This window comes from Chamaea fasciata, unplaced genomic scaffold (assembly GCF_029207755.1).
Source record: "Chamaea fasciata isolate MVZ Bird 193981 ecotype frontalis unplaced genomic scaffold, bChaFas1.0.hap1 SCAF_34, whole genome shotgun sequence".
NCBI lineage: Eukaryota > Metazoa > Chordata > Aves > Passeriformes > Sylviidae > Chamaea > Chamaea fasciata.
The window spans coordinates 2,730,885-2,747,848 of record NW_027094119.1 but is presented as its reverse complement, the minus strand read 5'-3'; the positions used below and the strand labels follow the sequence as shown (position 1 = coordinate 2,747,848).

At 51.5% G+C, this 16,964-nt stretch overlaps 1 protein-coding gene across 1 annotated transcript in view; it reads right to left on the bottom strand.

Annotated features, from left to right (window-relative positions):
• The window catches only part of LOC136303447 (coiled-coil domain-containing protein 186-like), a 119,588-nt gene extending 109,620 nt beyond the window's left edge, over positions 1-9,968 (bottom strand). The window contains exon 1 of the mRNA XM_066207113.1: positions 9,912-9,968. Coding sequence (XP_066063210.1) covers positions 9,912-9,968 — 57 coding nt within the window. The remainder of the gene's footprint in view (positions 1-9,911) is intronic.
• Positions 9,969-16,964: the final 6,996 nt, after the last annotated feature.

Here is a 16,964-nt window from a genome sequence, read left to right as displayed (position 1 = left end):
TCTCACAGTCTTATCGCAGCATGCTTTTTCTTTCTTATAAAACCAACATAATCAAAATAAAAACCAACCAAACCAAAACCAAAAACCTCAAAAACTAATCAAGCAAAAAAAACCCCCCCAAGCCCCCAAAAAACTAAAACAAAAAACCCCAAGCTTCTATCCAGTAAATAAGACTTAAGTTTTAAGATTTATAACTACAGAAGGTGTCTTGATCACAGCTGAAAGAGGTTTGTAGTTATGCACGGCAGGCCTGTGAATTCCTTAGCAAACCTATGATTTTCTTCTTTTCTGAAGTATGTCTGTGAAATGTTTTGAAGTTTTGTATTGGAAAATATTTTTCTGCAAAACACATTTTAGTGGGAATAAATAAAAACGCCAACTAGTATAAAGATGGAATCATGTCTTTAGGAATTTATACTAGAATAATCTTGAATCTAGAGGAAACTTGAATGTGGGGAGGAGAGTGGAGGTATTGAAAACCTGAGAGGGTTTTTGCTCGCACCAGTTGTGTTTTCATGCTGTTTACTTGGGCTAATATAGTTCATGCTGCACTGCAAAACTTTTAGGTGCCTTCAGCATGTTGAATAAGAAGCTGTAGTTTTATAAAATAGCATTTATTTTGTTGTGGATGGGCTGCTTTATCACCTACATACAAGGACTTGCAATCACATCCGTTGTATCTCGTGTTAAACAAGGATTTAGGAGAACTCCATGGAGTTCAATGAGCCCATTTCTAGCTGTGTTGACAGCAGATTTCTACCCAGATGCCGGATAAGCATACTTGGTATTTTGAAAAGTTTTTCCAGGCTCCAGCTCTTTTGAAGGAGGCACTTAATGAGCTTCTGTGTATTTAGCAACCTTCATCAGATGCCTTTACATCAACTTGTGCAGGCTGCCTTTGGGCTCGTATGAAAAATCAGGCGTACGTTCTAAAATGTGAGAATGCTTTTTTTCTCTGTGAATGTTTGAGGGATCTCGTGCTCTTTTACCACAATTTAGTCGTTCAAGCCTGAGGTGCTCTGGTCCCAGGGAAGATCGATAGGATGTTGCCATTACGGCCGTGTCTGTCAATTACAGCCAGATTCAGGCGGTCAGGTAGGATTGTAAATTTGTGCCAACCAGTCACAGATGTTCCAGCTGTGCAGACATGTGGCACTATTTATTCTACTCTTTTTTCATAAAGGCCACAGGGGGGAAAACATTGTCCCTACCCAGAGACTGTAGCCGTTCTCCTGAAAGCACCTTTCAGTCTTCCTCTCCACGCTGGGATGATGGCATTAGGTCTTTTTAGCCCTCACATGTTTGTTTCAAACTCCCACAGCTCACAAAATTAATTTCTGTTGGGAACACAATGTGGTGATGAGGCAGGTTATTCTGGCTGGGCTTTTCCTTTATCTGCTATACAAAGCAACTGATTCACTTTCTATTAATTACCACCAGCTCTGGGGACTGCCTGGTGTTTTTCCTTTGGACTTTCAGCCTTTTGAGCTCGTTCTCAGGTTTGCTGTTTGGAAAAGCAGAGATGACAGGAGCGGGAAGGAAGGATACAGGAGAAAGAGGCTGACTTACCCAAACCTTAAAGTACATCTCAGCTGGGAATGGTTATTGTGTGTGGAGCACTATATTTTACTTATATGCAGCACAATATTACTTGTCTCAACTTCCCTCCTCCCCCAACCCTATGAAAGGAAATTCTAAAAAATTGCTTTTTAACTAATTATAAGAAATCCAATAACATTAGCAGCTTATTTCTTTCTGACTAAATGTAATGAGATTGGAGCATTGCTTCATCAGGAGAATGACCTAATACAATAGCTCATTGAACCATGAAAGATTCATTAAAACTACCTTGCAAGGGGATTTTTTGGGAAATGTTTTATGTGGTGGACTTTTTTTCTTTTAAAAATAACTCCCAAGCCTAAAGCAGTTACTGCATGCAGTTGTAATCAATTTTGTAACACTAGGCAACAGAACTGGTTTTAATTACCTCTTATGTTCTAAAGATGTTACAGAAAAATCCTCACAGCTGAGCTGCACTTCATTTGTTGGAGGCTGAGGTTTGCAGCCAGGTGACTTTGCAAAATACCCAGATGTTACACACTGGGATTTTGCACAAAACTTCAGGAGCTGGTGATAAGTTTCAAACTGCCAGAAAATTTCCATTTCCTGCTGACCTAAATGAAAAAATCTATCCCTTCCCTGAGATGTGAGTGGCAATGTGTCTGTACAGCTTTTAGAGTTGGTTTCTCATAAAGGGTGCATGATGCCCATTTGCCCCTCAGCTTTGTATCTATTACTAAATGATGCATTTTAAACTGTTCTTTGTATCCATGATAACTGTGGGTTCTGAAACAGTAGAGACTTTAATACACTAAGCTTGAGGTATAAAAATGAGGCATCTGTCAGAAAAAAATATGGACTGACTTACAACCTCTATAATTAAGGTGTCAGGAAATCTCAAGCTGTTAAAATTTATTTTGAGCTACCCTAAAACATTACATCCAACAAGACAATATCCAATAACAGTAAGAGAAGGGGCAGAAGGTAAGATGATGGTTTGCAAATGCATAAAAAAAGGAACTAAAAAACTAGATATGGAATTCTAGAGTTCAGTTCAATTGATGTAACTGTCCCCATCATCCTTTCTGCTGCCAGTAGGAAAATGTCCAGAGCATGTGTTTAAGCAACACACACCGAAGCCTGTGGGCATGTTTGACTCTTTCTGGCAGTGTGCACAAACCCAGGCTGCTTCCACAGGTGAGAGAGGTAAATGCTCTTTCCTCCTGAGATACATCTGAAAAAATCCTAAAAGGAGCACCTTGTAATCTGGGGAAAAACCAAAAGGTTTCTCTTTCTGCTGAAATCTTGGAGTGAAATAAAAGGAACCTGCAGAAATCAGCCTCTCTCTTTCTTTACACTGAGTTACTGAGCCCTGTGCCTCTCAGGGTCGTTCACCTGCTGCCCCAAAGCGTTTCCTAGGTGTTCAAACAACAACAATAACATTAAAATATGAACTAACACTCAAATAACAGCAGTTCCCTGCTTTGGCAGGCTTCTCCCTCAGGGCAAACCATCTTTCGCCGCTTTTCTTTTGCAGAGCAGAAGAGCAGGAGAGGCTCAGGAGACAGAAGGACGATGATTTGGCCAAATTGCTGCCAAAAGCTGATGCCGTTAGTTTAAGGAATAAATACCTGTCCAAACTTGGAACTCAGGTATCACTGATTAAAAACCAGAATGCTGAGGGGTTTATTTAAAGGATTTGGCGGTTTTTACCAGCCAGCAACTCCACCTCTGAGTGAAATCCCTGGGATTTGTTCTCAGGAAGAAACCTCCCAGTAATGAAAAATCTAATGAAGAAAAAGGATTCGAAGGTTGGCCCATTTCAGAAGCTGAGGAATGTCTTGAATTTTATTTTTTTGCAGCTCCCAGCTCATTACTCCTCCTGTTTCTCAACCCTGGCCCACAGAAGTGTGTTGAAATAGCAGCTTGGCCCTGTGGAGAAGCAGGAATCCACTGAATTTCCTGGGACGCAGAGCCCAGCGCCAGCAGATGCTCCGTGCTTTGCTGCAAGCCTAGATCCTAGATTTCCAATATTGCCTAAAAACTCCTCCTTCCTGGACAATCCAGAGGATCCTGATGGGGGATGGTGGCTCTGGTGGAACCTCTGAGTACCTGCTCCAGCCTCTTGGCTCGAATTACTCCGTGAGTAGCTGAGTCAGGGGCCAGGGGTTGCTCTCTGGCTGTGAAATGGGAAAATTCCATCAGGAAAGTGCTGGGATGAGCCTGGAGGGAGGTGGGGCTTCTCCAGCCTCTCCTTCTTGGACACCTTCCTTGCTCTGCTTCGTTTTTCTGAGGGAGGAAAAGGTGAGGAGAAGCTCCCCAGGGAATATTGCAGAGGAATCTCCAGTTCCAGAAGTACAAAAAGTGCCCAGCCTCAGGAATTTATCCCAGCTCAGGAACAGCACTAACCTCTCCAAGCCTGAACAATGTGAAAACCGATTTATTTTTTAAGACTTAGTGACTAAAACCAATAAAAAAGAGGTAATGCAAGGACTGGATTTTGCTTCCAGAGGGAAAAGCCTTGAATTCTATGCTGGAACTCATCATTTTCCCATCATTTCAGTGGAAAGCTTCTTGCTGAACAGGGACTTCCCAGGGCTCCTGCAGAGTGCGCTTTGCTTTGCTTTCATTCCTCCTGGAGGTAATTGGATCAATTATCTCTGACCCGAGCTGAGCTTGCTGTAGAGGGGCAGGAGGTTTGTGGAGCCCCAGGAATGGGGAATATTCCTGGGATACTCCAGGAAATGTTCCTGGGATGGCTCCAGGGAATCCTGGTGTGCCACAAAAAGCTCAGGAGCCTTTGACGTTTGTTTGGCTGCAGGGAGAGGAGTCCGTTAGAATCAAAAAGCTGCATTTGATGTAGAATATCCTGAATTTCATCATTTCAATCTAAGCAGAACTCCCAGTCTTAAAGCTTGGTTTTAAAAGAGATTTTTGTGCAGTGGAGATTTCTTTGACGTGCCTGGAAAATTCTCATCTTCCCGAGGGACATTTTGGGTGAAAGTTCTGGATTCTGGAGGACAATGAGGGGACCCAAAGGAGCAGTTTGGGAGCTCCCTGTCCCCCTGAGCTGTCCTGGTCCTTTCTGGGCTCCTCGGGACCAGCCCTGAGGCTTTGATTGGACGCTTTCCTTGTGAATTTGGGGTGTTTTTTAAAGAAAACCTTTCGTTGGACACTGTCACCCGTGCTTTTTTGGTTGTTGAGGGTTCTGGTGTTGCCTTCGGAGGCTTTGGGAAGGGAACTTTATCCCAAGAAATCCTCCCTTTTCTAGGGACCTCTCACTAGAGGTCAGCACTGCCTCGTTGCCGGCTCGGGAATGTTGGATGGTTGGGATTAAAACCACCGAGGCTGCAGCTGCTGGGGCTTGTTTGGGTGCCTGATGTGCACCAGCCTTGGTCCTGGCACGAGGTGTCCATCCTGGGGTGTCCATCCCTGGCAGTGTCCAAGGCCGGGCTGGACATTGGGGTTTGGAGCACCCTGGCATGGTGGAAGGTGATTTTGAAGGTCCTTCCAGCTCAAACCAGTCTGTGATCCCATGGAACCGAGTCCAGTCTTTGGGAAAAGCACCTCAGTGCCTTCAATCAACTTCTCTTTGAATGTTTATTAATGGAAGGCAAAGCAAAGGGATGAGCTGGGAGGGAAAAAAGGGGAGGGGCATGGTCTGAGGGCTGAAGACATGGAGCTGTCAAAAGGGAGGAAGGGTGGAGGGAAAAGGGACGGATGGTGTAGCAAGGCAGGGAGAGGGTTGAAGGCACGGGAGCTTCCCACAGGCATCAGCTGCGTCAATCATCAGCTGTGCCTGGAGCTCCGGCTCCTCCGTCTCCAGGCGGTCTCATCTTCTGTGGCCCCTGAAGGTCTTCTAAGGCCACCGGTTCTTCTGAGCCAGCAGATGACTGCAGTTCTGCAATTCGCTCCTCGAACATCAGCTGGACAAAGAGGCTTATCTGGGAGGGGCTGTCGTCGTCTCTCAGGGCCTGAAGAGCTGGAAGAGACAGGCACAGAGCCCCGGTCAGAGCCCGGATGTGCGGGAGTCCAAGGAGACCCTCCTGCCAAGGGCCATCCGAGCCAGCTCCTGCCGTGGCCACCACAAGAGAGGAGAGGGGGGCCAACGGGATTCGCCGCAAGGTGCTGAACACGAATCGCCCCGCACGCGTCCCCGAAATCTCTCCGTGTTCTGCGCACGCCAGCCCTTGTCCGCACAGGGAGCCAGGCCCTCCGCAGGCAGGACAGGGATTGCAGCCCCCTGCGCGAGCATTGCGGCTCCCCCTGGCCGCCCCGCTGAGAACCCGCTGCCCTCACTCACCCTCGCTGAGGGCCTGGAGCTCTTCCTTCTGCCTCCTCAGGCGCACCCCGGCGATCCCTGGGAACACAGAGCCTGTCAGGGCCCCAGCGGCACGGCGCCCTGCCAGCGGCGCTGCCAGCCCTGTGGCCACACGGCCTCCTGCCCCGGCAGGGCTCGGCCCGGGCCCTTGCCGCATCCTGCCGCCCAAGGGCACGGCCGCAGAGGGCGGCAGCAGCCCCGAGGGCAGGCGCGGCTCCACGGCGCCGGGCGCGGATGCCGCTGCCGGGACGGGGGCTGGGGCTGGGGCTGGGGCTGGGAGGGAGCCCGGGCTCGTGGCTCACCGATGAGCTTGATGGCCGCCTCTCGCAGGGGCTCCTGTGGGTGCTCCAGGTAGGGCAGGGCCAGGCGCAGGTGTTCGGCCGCTCGGCTCCTGTCGTCTGCCAGCTGGAGAGAACGGCAGGAGGGAGGGAAGGGTTGGCGCGGGCTCAGCCCCTCGGCCGGGCGCTCCCGGTGCCCGGCCCCGGCCTGCGCTGCCCGCACAGCCCCGAGGCCCGGCCAGCGGGCGCCGGGCTCCGGAGGGGGCGGAGGGCCGGGTGCTGCCCGGGGAGCCGCGGTGCCGCCCCGCCCCGTGGCCCCGCTGGGCCGGCGCTCCGTCGGCGCCCGACTCGGGGCACAGGAGCCTGGAGAAGAGCCCGCGCGGCCCCACGGAAGGGAGCGGCGTGTGGGGCGCAGGCCGGAGCCCCTGCGTGCGGCGCTGGGCAGGGGCCACGGCTGCCAGCCCCGCACACCGAGCCCCGCCGTCAGGGGGCTTCTCCAGAGGCCGTCCTTACCACGCACTCGGCGAACTTGAACAGCTTCTCCGTCTTCAGCACGTGCTCGAGGTCGCTCCTCTTCAGGAAGCCGGCCGCACAATGCAGCGTTTCCCGAGAGGCCTGGAGAGCAGCAGAGACGGGAGCTGGCAGCGCAGCCCAGCCCAGGGCACGGGCCCTGCGTCCCTGCGCCAGGGCCAGCAGGAGGCTGCGAGCCGGGAGAGGTGCCCGGGCAGGAGGCAGCCGAGCCCCCTGTCAGGGATGCACCGGCATCACACAACGCCTCACCTTGGCCACGCGCTCGTTCACCTCATGGCAGTGCAAGTAGAGTGGGAGCAGGCTCTGGCTCACAACTGTGTTCAGTGGCTCTTTGCCCTCATCCGCTACCAAGCCCATCACCTTTTGGAAAAGCTGAATGGAGAGCAGCTGCACCTGGCTGTTGTCCTGAAGGAAAGGAAGCGGAGGAGGCCTCAGCACCAATTTCTCCAGCCCAGCCGGACAAAAGCCTAATAATCCCCAGGGCACAAAGTTTCTGGGCAGCAGCTAATGCCCGTGGCACGCAGAGCCTTACGTTTCCAAAGAGCGACAGGAGGAGGTCGGCTAGCTTCAGGGCAGTGGTCCTGCCGATCACGGAGTCTTTCCGCTGGCACACATTGGTGAGCGCAGAGAGGGACATGGCGACCACCTCTCCGTCGGCATCACCAAGCCGCTCCAGGAGGCTTGGAAGCAGGCTGCGTACACCTCCGGCCTGTATGGAACACAAGGCTGTGCTGGGAAGCCACCAAGAGCTGCAGCGCCAACACCGCCCTGGCTCTGCTAGCCCACCCTGCCGCTGCTGGGCCCAGAGGCCAAAGGCCTGTCCCGAAGCACTCGAGCAGCTGGAGCAGGAGGCAGGAGAGCTGGGAGCAGCTGCCTCAGCTCCTGAAGCCCAGCCAGCCCAAGGGGCTGCTTTCCCCAGCGCAGCTTCAGCCGCTGCCCCCTTCTCACCATCGAGGGCTCCTCGCTGAGCAGCACAAGGCCTTTGAGCGCCAGGTGACGTCTCTGCCTGCACGTGCCCCGCAGGTGCCTTGACATCTCCTCCAGGACACGGCCTGCGCATTCCCTCAGGTCCAGGTACTCGATGACCTGAAAGGCACAGGGCAGTGACAGGTGACCCGAACAGCAGGAGCCCAGAAGCGCACAGGGCCGGGCCCAGGCAGCAGCAGCAGCAGCAGCACAGGGCTCGGGCACCGGCCCAGGCAGCTGCAGCTACGAGAGGGCAGAGGGCTGAGAGGCAGCTGAGCGAGGCAGCGCTGGCTCACCTCCACCAGGAATGCCAGGGAGGGCAGATCCCAGTGTGGCTCCTCCCTGCTTAGTGGCTGGAGTAGGTAGAAGCCAATGCGGGAACAGCTGTGGCCCAAGTGACGGCGCATCTCCCTGTCAGGGGGAAAAAGGCAGCAAGAGCCTGAGGTGGGGGGGACAGTCTTCTCCCAGGAGGTCTAACTCACAGGTCCGGTCTTTCCCCAGTATCTCTGGAGGGGGATGTGGGCGCTTTGGGAGGCGGCCCCTTCTGGGCACCCTCCTCTGCCAGCCTTTTCCAGTCGGCTTGGCCGGCCCTCGGTGACGAGGCCCTCGAGGCCATGAGCACAGGGACTATGTGGGGCACAGGGGACAAATGTGGGAGAGAAGGGGTTCTCACCTGGCCAGCAGACCCACGGCATAGTGCTGGGTGTCAGCACAGAGCAGCGTGTCCCAGCCACGCTTGCGCTCCATAGCCATCATCTCTGTGTTCCACCACATTTGGCTGAACAGAGCCTTCATGGCCTGCACTGCAAACCTGTGTGCAGAGCAAAACCCAGGTCACACGGCGAGCGCTGGCGCCGGCCACAAGGACATTGAAAAGACAGGAGGACTGGCACCTGTTGGGGTTGCTGGGAAGGCCGTGTTCCTCCTGGCACGCTCTCCAGAAGTTACCAACTTCCACTGGCATCTCTTGTGTGGTGATGACAATGTGGAAGAGGAGAGCAACAAACAGACGGGCTGAATGAAGGAGCACTGCCCTGTGGCATTTGGGCACCTGGACAGTCAGCCACAGCCCCAGAGTTGCCTGCAAAAGAAGCAGCCCGAGACAGAGCTCAGTGCTAAGATGTCCGTGTGGCAGGGCCCGAGGGGAGACGCAGGGGGAGCGACGGGCCTGGAGCCCCCTGAGCCTGCCCTAAGCCAGTGCCTGAGGCAGGGAGAGGACGGAGAGCTGATGGAGAGGCGACCGGGGAGCGAGCAGAGGCCGGTTCCAGAAGCTCACCGCCAGGGCAAAAACGTCCTCGTCGTCGCCATCGGAGGTGGTCGTTGTATGCAGAGGCCAATCCTCCATCACGCGGATGAGTGCTGGCAGCACCTTCTCCGCTGTCACAGCCGATGAGCCTATGGCTCTCCACATGCTTGCAGCAGCTCTGTGGGATTGGAGCTCTGTGTCAGGGCCATCTCAGTCACAGTAGCATGCCCTGTGCAGCTGTGGAGGCCCAGGTGACAGAGCCCTGGTGCCCTGAGGGGCAGGGAGGGAGCATGGCAGCAGGCTGGTGGAACAGAGGGGCCCAAGGGTCCTGGACCGCTCCGCCTGTCTGGCAGAGCCCATTGGACAGGCTCTGCAGGGCAATGGGCCCTAAAGGCTGCTGAGCCCTGAGCTCTCAAGGCAGGTGGGCCCCATACCTGTCACACGTTGGGGCACAGCGCAGGAGGGTCAGCACAACATCAGCAGGTTGCTCTTCGGCCAGCCTCAGAAAGTCCAAGCGCATCCTGGCATCCAAAGTGACACAGGCCGCCAGTCTCTGGTGAAGGTCCTTCACCATGGCTGGCACCTGGAGGAGACATGGGGAAGACCTGGAGCGCTGTCCAAGGGAGCAGCTTTCCCCAAGAAGTGCTTCCCCTCCTGCCACACTCTCCTGGCCTCCAAGACTCAGGGTCTCTTCTGTGTTGGTGTTTCTGAAGGCCACGGACTCAGTCACTGCCATGTCCGTATTTGCTGCGTCATTGATTGCAGCATCCAAGCGCTGAGCCAAATCTGGGCTGACATTGGGCTCTTCCTGGAGCTCAGTCGGCCTGCGGTCAGGCTCAGCTGTTGCACGGCTTCTGGTCATCCTACGTCGAATGGGCACGAGCCTCTGGAACATCTGCAGGAGAGCAAAGGACAGGGAAGAGAGACACGTTCCATGGAGTGCTCCAAGCGCGGAGCTCGGCCAAGCAGTGACAGCAGGCCCAGCCCAGGCGGGGATGGCTGCACGTACCTTCAGTGATCTGCGGAAGTGGCCACGGGTGGGCTTCTTCTCCTGTGTCTGCTCCATGGTTGCGTCTAGCAAAGAGCGAGCGTAGCCAGAGCTGAGGGGTTGCAGGAGCGGCCAGAGAAGCCAGCCCTGCTCTCCCCAGGCAGGGACAGCCCCGGGATGCCCCAGGGGATGGAGCACAGCTGCTGCAGGGGCAGCCTCGGCCCCTCTTCCATCCTGTCAGTGGGCGGAATGGGAACGGGGATGGGATGGGATGGGGCCAAGCTGTCCGCAGCCATCGGCCTTGTGGCCCGGCTCTGCCACTCACCATCCTGCTGTGGCTGGAACTGCTCCAGCTCTTGAGGGGGTTGTGCTGGAGCATCTCCAGGGCTTGTATTTCTTCTCCTCCAGCAAACTGTGAGGAGGTCGCGAAACCTGCCCGCCATGTCAGTGTCTGGTCTCGAGGGCACCTTCAGACAGATGCCTCTGAGGAAACCAGGGAAAACCCTGAGGCAACAAGTCGTGCAGTTGTGCCTTGAAGGCACCTGCGGCAAAGAAGCCTCAGGAAGGCTGCAGGACAGCAAGTCCTGCACACTGGTCTTGAGGGCTCCTGCCACAACGACAGGAGACTCCTTGTGGTGCTTCAGGTCACCAGATCCTGTGGTCTGGCCGCGAGGGCACCGACCGCAGGGTTGGGAGATGCCTCGGGAAAGCTCCGAGTCACCAAGTCCCGCAGTCTGGCCGCGAGGTCAGCTGCAGGAGCAGCGCTTCGGAAAGGCTCCGGATCGGGCACAAACGAGCGGGCTGTGTGGGAACTCCTCACAGCACCTCTCTGGCGCGTCCTGTCCCGTGGCGTGCTCCGAGCACTGTGGCGTGGCTGCGTTGTTGCCAGCACCTATGTCACCGCGTGTCACAAAGGCTCCTCGGGCACCCTGTGCCGTTCCCTGCCATGGTGACCACGCTGCTGCACCGTGTCACAAAGGGCCCATGCACACCCTGCCACCTGCCCCGGCCCTGCCCCCGCTCCACCCAAAGTGGCCCAGGTCCGAAGGAATCCCTCGGCCCAAGTGTCTAAGAGAGCCCAACAGGACCTTGAATGATTTGATGGCTCGAGCCATCGGCAACCGCTGCCCTGCTCTGCGGGCTCAGGGCGGCAGAAGGAGCCCCCAGGGCTGCCGACGCAGCCGCAGCAGGAAGGGCACGGGGCCTGCCGCAGAAGCTGGCACGGCCTCCCTTCTCTCAGCTGATAATTGTCTTCAACCAAAGTCAGACGTTCACTTCAAAGCCAGGTCAGTGCAGGCAAACCCTTGGGCAGCTAAGATCTCCAAAAGGCTGCTCGATCCAAAATGACCAATTCTTCTTTAATTTCTCTTTTTGGGTCACTGCTGATCCTCTCCTCCTCTTCCCCCTTCCACTCAGCTGAGTTGGCAAAGGCTGGATTAGCCACTTTATCCTTATGGATGAGCATGGCAACTTGTTTTGGTTTGGGAAGACAGGTATTTGCTAGGTAAAAGTTGGAGGTTTTTTTTGGAATGGAGAGCGTAAACTTTTTTTTTGCTAAATTATAAATTTACAATTAGAGGTTTTTAGGCAAAGATTTGGGAAATAGGAATAGCAGGTTTTTATTAGTATGTATTACAAAGTAAACAAACAAACCCCCTTCAAATAACTACAGTGTTAATAACAAAAGAAAAACAGTATTAAGAATTTGAGGGCTTTGTTTTACAAAACTTAGGGCAGTTTGGTTTTGGTGTTCTTGCAGGATTTTTAGAGCAGCAAGCTGAAAGAGGGGAAAGTTTCGGGCTGGTAGCTGGGATGGCAGGGTGTCCCGGCAGCGCGGGGCTGCAGGGTCACTCTGCAGCAAGAGGAGCAGCGCTGAAGAAGCCGAAGGCGGGGCAGGGCTGGTTTAACTCCTGCGGGTGGCAGAGAAGGCTCCGGATTCCGGCTGAACTGGCCAGAGTAGATTTTTGAGGACTGGATTTTTTTTGGCTACAGTGAAACTTTTCCAGTTAGCAACAGTTTAGCCGGTGTTTTTCTTTTTTTTTCTGAACGTCGGGGGGGGGGGAAAAAAAAAAAAAAAAAAGGACAGCTTCTAGCTGCTTTAAGCTTTGTTTTTTACTTGCGTGGGGGTTTTTTGTTACTTTGTTTCTGTTTTTGTTTCGGCTAAGTATTTTGAAGTGTTTAACATTTGGTCTCTTTGGTAACTTATGGGGAAAAAATTCTTTAGAGAAAGAAGGAACAAGCCTAACTCCCAACATTATCTACTTTGAATTTTTTTTTATACTAACATATTATATTGAGTTTAAACTGTTAAAATATATATGTATGTTTATATATATATACATGCAATTATGGATACAGTCACATTGTCATGGGTAGTTTACTTTAAGACAAGGTTTTTTTGAGGTATGCATTGGGGTTTTTTTATTATTTTTTTGCATTATTTGCCAGGTGCAACTTGGTTTCTGAGCAAAGACAATTTCACGGATGGGATTGTTTTTGCTGGAGGCAGGATTAATTTAAACAGGTTTTCTCAGTATACTTTTCATGTGTACTATTGGAACTTTATTTTTTGTTGTTGTTTGCACGGGCTTAGATTGGGCAGGATTTGCTCGGTTGGTGGAACTTTGAGTGTTTACTAGCTATGTGGCTTTTGCTAAATTAATACTTTAGTTTTTGAAAGTTTTTTTACTTAGTGCTTTTAAGGTAGCTTTAAGCAGGTTATTGCACTGTTTAATTTTTTCGACCGCTGGTGCATGATAAGGAATATGGCATACTTACTTAATGCTATGTTTTTTAGCTTAGGTGCTTATAAGACAATTTTTGAAATGGGTTTTATTGTTTGATTTGATTTTTTCAGGGGTGCTGTGTTTTCACAGGACTTGTTTTTTTAGGCTCAGGATGGTGTTTTGGACAGTAGCATGAGGCACAGGGTAGGTTTTTAACTATTTAGTGATGACTTTTCCTGTGGTTAGTACATAGCACCTGCCCTGGCGGGTTTGGAGAAGGCTGATGTAGTTAATTTGTTAGGGTTTTTTATATTTATATTTGGACTACTGCTTACTATACCATAAGGGCTTTACTTGCTTGGCTTGCTTGATTGCAGCACGTGTTTTATAGTTATGGATAACTTGAGAAATACTGTCTATGGTTAAATTTACTTCTTGGTTTTGGGCTCACTTAGAGGTGGCATTTTTGCTTGGATGATTCGAGGCATTATGGGCTTATTGAGCTAGGAACAACTTTTTTCTGTCTTGCTAATTGAAATTTTGATACTTTTATTTTGGCAGCTTGATTGACTTGCTTATTATTTTGGTGGTTTTTATTAGCTTGATTCTTGGGAACATATGGGAATTACGTGGCGGATTTTTACAGGTAGTTTTTTACGCGAGTGGCAATGTTTTTTTATTCATCAGCAGCCTAGATTTTTTTTTTTTTTTATGTTGCAAGTTGGCCTTTTTCTACTTTTTTAGCCAACTCTACGGAGCATTGGCTACTACTTACGAATTAGTGTAGAGCTGGAGCTTTGGCTACTCTTTGTTTTTAGCAATGTCAAGGGTTAATTGGACAGCTTTGAGTTTAGCAAGCTGACTTGATTTTTTTTTTCCTTTCAGTGGCTTTTGCAACTTGTCATGTGGGGTTTTATACGGCTGCTTTCTACTTGCGGTTCATTTTTACGATGCGACGGGAACCGTCAGTGAAAAGGGCGTAGCGTGGTTTTTTTGCCGGCAGTTGGTTGTACGAAGGAGCTTTTTTTGCTTGTGTCACTTGTTCTTGCTTTTCTTTGTCTGTGAGACTAAAGTTGGTTTTTTTTTTTTTCTTTTCTGGTCAGTTTGTAATTATTTTTAAAATTTATGGGTGATTTGTGTTTTTAATACGGGTGCGCTGTGTGATGAGGGCAGTCTATTTGCTCTATGTGGCGTCGGTGGCATGGTGGGTGGAGGCAAATGAGGATTCGGTACCTTCAAATGTTCACAGAACCATGGAATTCCACGCTGGATGGGTTGGAAGGGACCTTAAATCTCTCATTCCCAAGCCCTGCCATGGGCGGGGACACCTCCCACTGTCCCAGGCTGCTCCAGTCTAGCCTGGGACACTTCCAGGAATCCAGGGGCAGCCACAGCTTCTCTGGGAATTCCATCCCAGCCCTCACCACCCTCCCAGGGAGGGATTTGGGTTATAATATTTGCGTTTGGCTTAGGATATAAAAGCATGTCCAGGACGGGTTAGGTAATTTGGGTTTTTTTCCAAAACAAAAATCCCTTCAGAATTGTGGAATTTTATTCTTCCAGGTTCTAGAATGTGCTGAACTATTTGTATGGATGAAATGAATGAAATTATCCCAGATGAAATAATTTGCTGCCAGTTAAGAGCCTGCTGCTATAATTATTTATTAAGCATAGATCTCTTTAGATTGGTGATGTGTTTACCAACACCACAGTGCCACATCTACATAAATTATAAATAAATACATCTATATACATAGTGTAACCCATGATTGAAGTGATGTTGTGCCTGAACCCCTGATATCACCCTCCTTTCCCTCTGGAAGGATTTTTAATTTGAGTATTTAAGGGAGAACTTTCCCCTTTCTGTGTGTGTTAGCCATTGCAGAGTTTCCCTGCAGAAAGCTCCAACCTGTGTTGACATTTTGCTTTCCTTTTTTCCCCTGATCCTGCCTGCCCTTGATTCCAGAGGAGAACAATGGGAGGGGAGTGAGTGCTGAGGGTATTTACAGCACAATCATGGGAAACGCTCCCCTCACCACTGAGCCCTTTTCCTTCCCCTGGCAAATCCTCTGGCTCTGCTCCAGCCTCGGGATCCACGAGCCTCTTCCCTGAGGGAATTGTTATCAACCTGGAAAACTCCTGTATTCCAGTGGCACAAGGAGACATCCGAGATCCACCTTCCTGGTGCATTCAGAAGGTGCTGCTGGGGGAGTTACACTGATCTGAACAGCTCCAAAGGTCAGAGATTTCTTTGTAATCAATTCCTTTTCCCAGCCTTCTGAAGTCTAATGATCAGCTTTCCATGATTGTTGTGGTGGTTGCAGGGTTTGAGGGGCAGCAGAGTAAATTGGATTTAGGGATAAATTGCCATTTCTTCACAAGACTGAAAAGGGAGGGGAGGGATGTTAATATTTCATGTGGCAGGGAGAGGAAATGCCTGGCAGTGCCAGGGGAAGAGTCACAGCACCTGGGCTGAACTCACCCAGGTTTTTTTGGCAGCAATGATCTCATTGATCAACATGAAGGGAACAGAAAACAATTCTGCCCCAGGGCAAGAGAAGCCTGGCTCAGGAGGGGCCATCACTGCAGTCACAGAAGGTTTCAGTGAGCTGGAGAAGGCAACAGAAATGGGATGTGTGCTAAAAGAAATGTGAGGGGGTAGAAGGTCAATACCAAAAATCAAACCAAATTAATCCTTCCTTCTTTTGTTTTTGCTGTGTTTCCATCTGTTTCCATCTTTCCATTTGCTGTGTTTCCAAAGCAAGGAAGGGGCAGGAGTTTAGGAGGGGCTGGTTCAGCTCAGCCTTGCTGATAAAGCAGTTTGGGTTTTCCCTCATCAATCTGTTTCATTAACTAAAAATGCAGAATTGGAGAAGTTGTTGGATATTTTTGCGTTTTTCTGCAGCTGGCTGCAGGAGACTTTGCTCAGACTGCGGGTTGGGGCTGTCCAGCCTGGAGAAGAGAAAGACCTGGGGAGATTTCATTGGGGCCTCCCAAGACCACAAGGGAGCCTGAAAGAGCTGCAGAGGCACCTTGGACAAGGACCTGGAGTGCCAGGACAAGGGGCAATGGCTTTAAACTACAGGGGGAGAGATTTAGATGGGATCTTGGGAAGGAATTCCTCCCTGGGAGGGTGGGGAGGGCTGGACTGGAATTCCCAGAGCAGCTGTGGCTGCCCCTGGATCCCTGGGAGTGTCCAAGGCCAGATTGGAGCCCCTGGGACAGTGGGAGGTGTCCCTGCCCGTGGCAGGGTGGGGCTTGAAGGTCCTTCCATCCCAAATTCCATGATTCCAACCCAAAGATAACCTGGATTGGAGGCAGCAGTGCCTGGGGGCTAAAGCACCTTCCCAGCTGTTATCAGAACAGGAGTTGCAGACATTTTATCCCTGGGTTTTCTTCATTGTCCCTCAGCTGGGAGGTGATGGGAACGACCAGCAGGAGCTTCCCCAGGCCCTGGGAGTGGGACACTGGGAAGGGGACACTGGGAGTGGGACACTTTGGGAATGGGATACTTTGGGAGTGGGACACTGGGAGTGGAACACTGGGAATGGGACACTGGGAGTGGGACACTGGGAGTGGGACACTGGGAGTGGGACACTTTGGGAGTGGGACACTTTGGGAATGGGACACTGGGAGTAGGAGACTGGGAATGGGACTCTTTGGGATACTGTGGGAATGGGACACTTTGGGAATGAGACACTGGGAATGGGACAGTTTGGGACAGTTTGGGAAGGGGACTCTTTGGGAGTGGGACGCTTTGGGAGTGGCACTTTTACAACCACTATTGGCTTTGTGGTTTATCCTGAGACAACAGACCCAACCATAAATTGTCACTTCAGGGCCAGCATTTAGTGCCAGCTCAGGGAAATGCAGGGTGGTTGTGGCAGGTATTAAACACCCCCAATAAATCCTGGAGGAGGATCCCAGGGTAACCATGCCTGCTTGCCAAATCTGTTTGCAGAGCGCACAAAAGCAACGAGGAAAACATTGCAACAGCACAAAGGTTTTCTCACAGCTCCACCACAGGCTGCTGCCTCGGCAAAGCTGATTGTTGGTGCTTTTCTTCCAGCCTCAAACTGGGATTGAGCCAGGCCCTGCATCCATTGGGACTGGGATGCTGTGGCTGTAGGATAAACCCCCAGCCAAGCCCCCCAGGGAGCCATTTATCCTGTTTGGAGCCCGTTTATTTTTCCTCCTTCCCCTGAAGATGTGTGTGAGGAGCAGAGGTTCAGCCAGGCCCTCTTCCCAGGCCCATGGGATGTGTGTTTCTTTCCTGTTTCCTGGAAGCGCTCGGTGTTTGGGGAAGGTTGCTGGGCCACGAGGAGCTGCTGGACACCATCCACAGCCC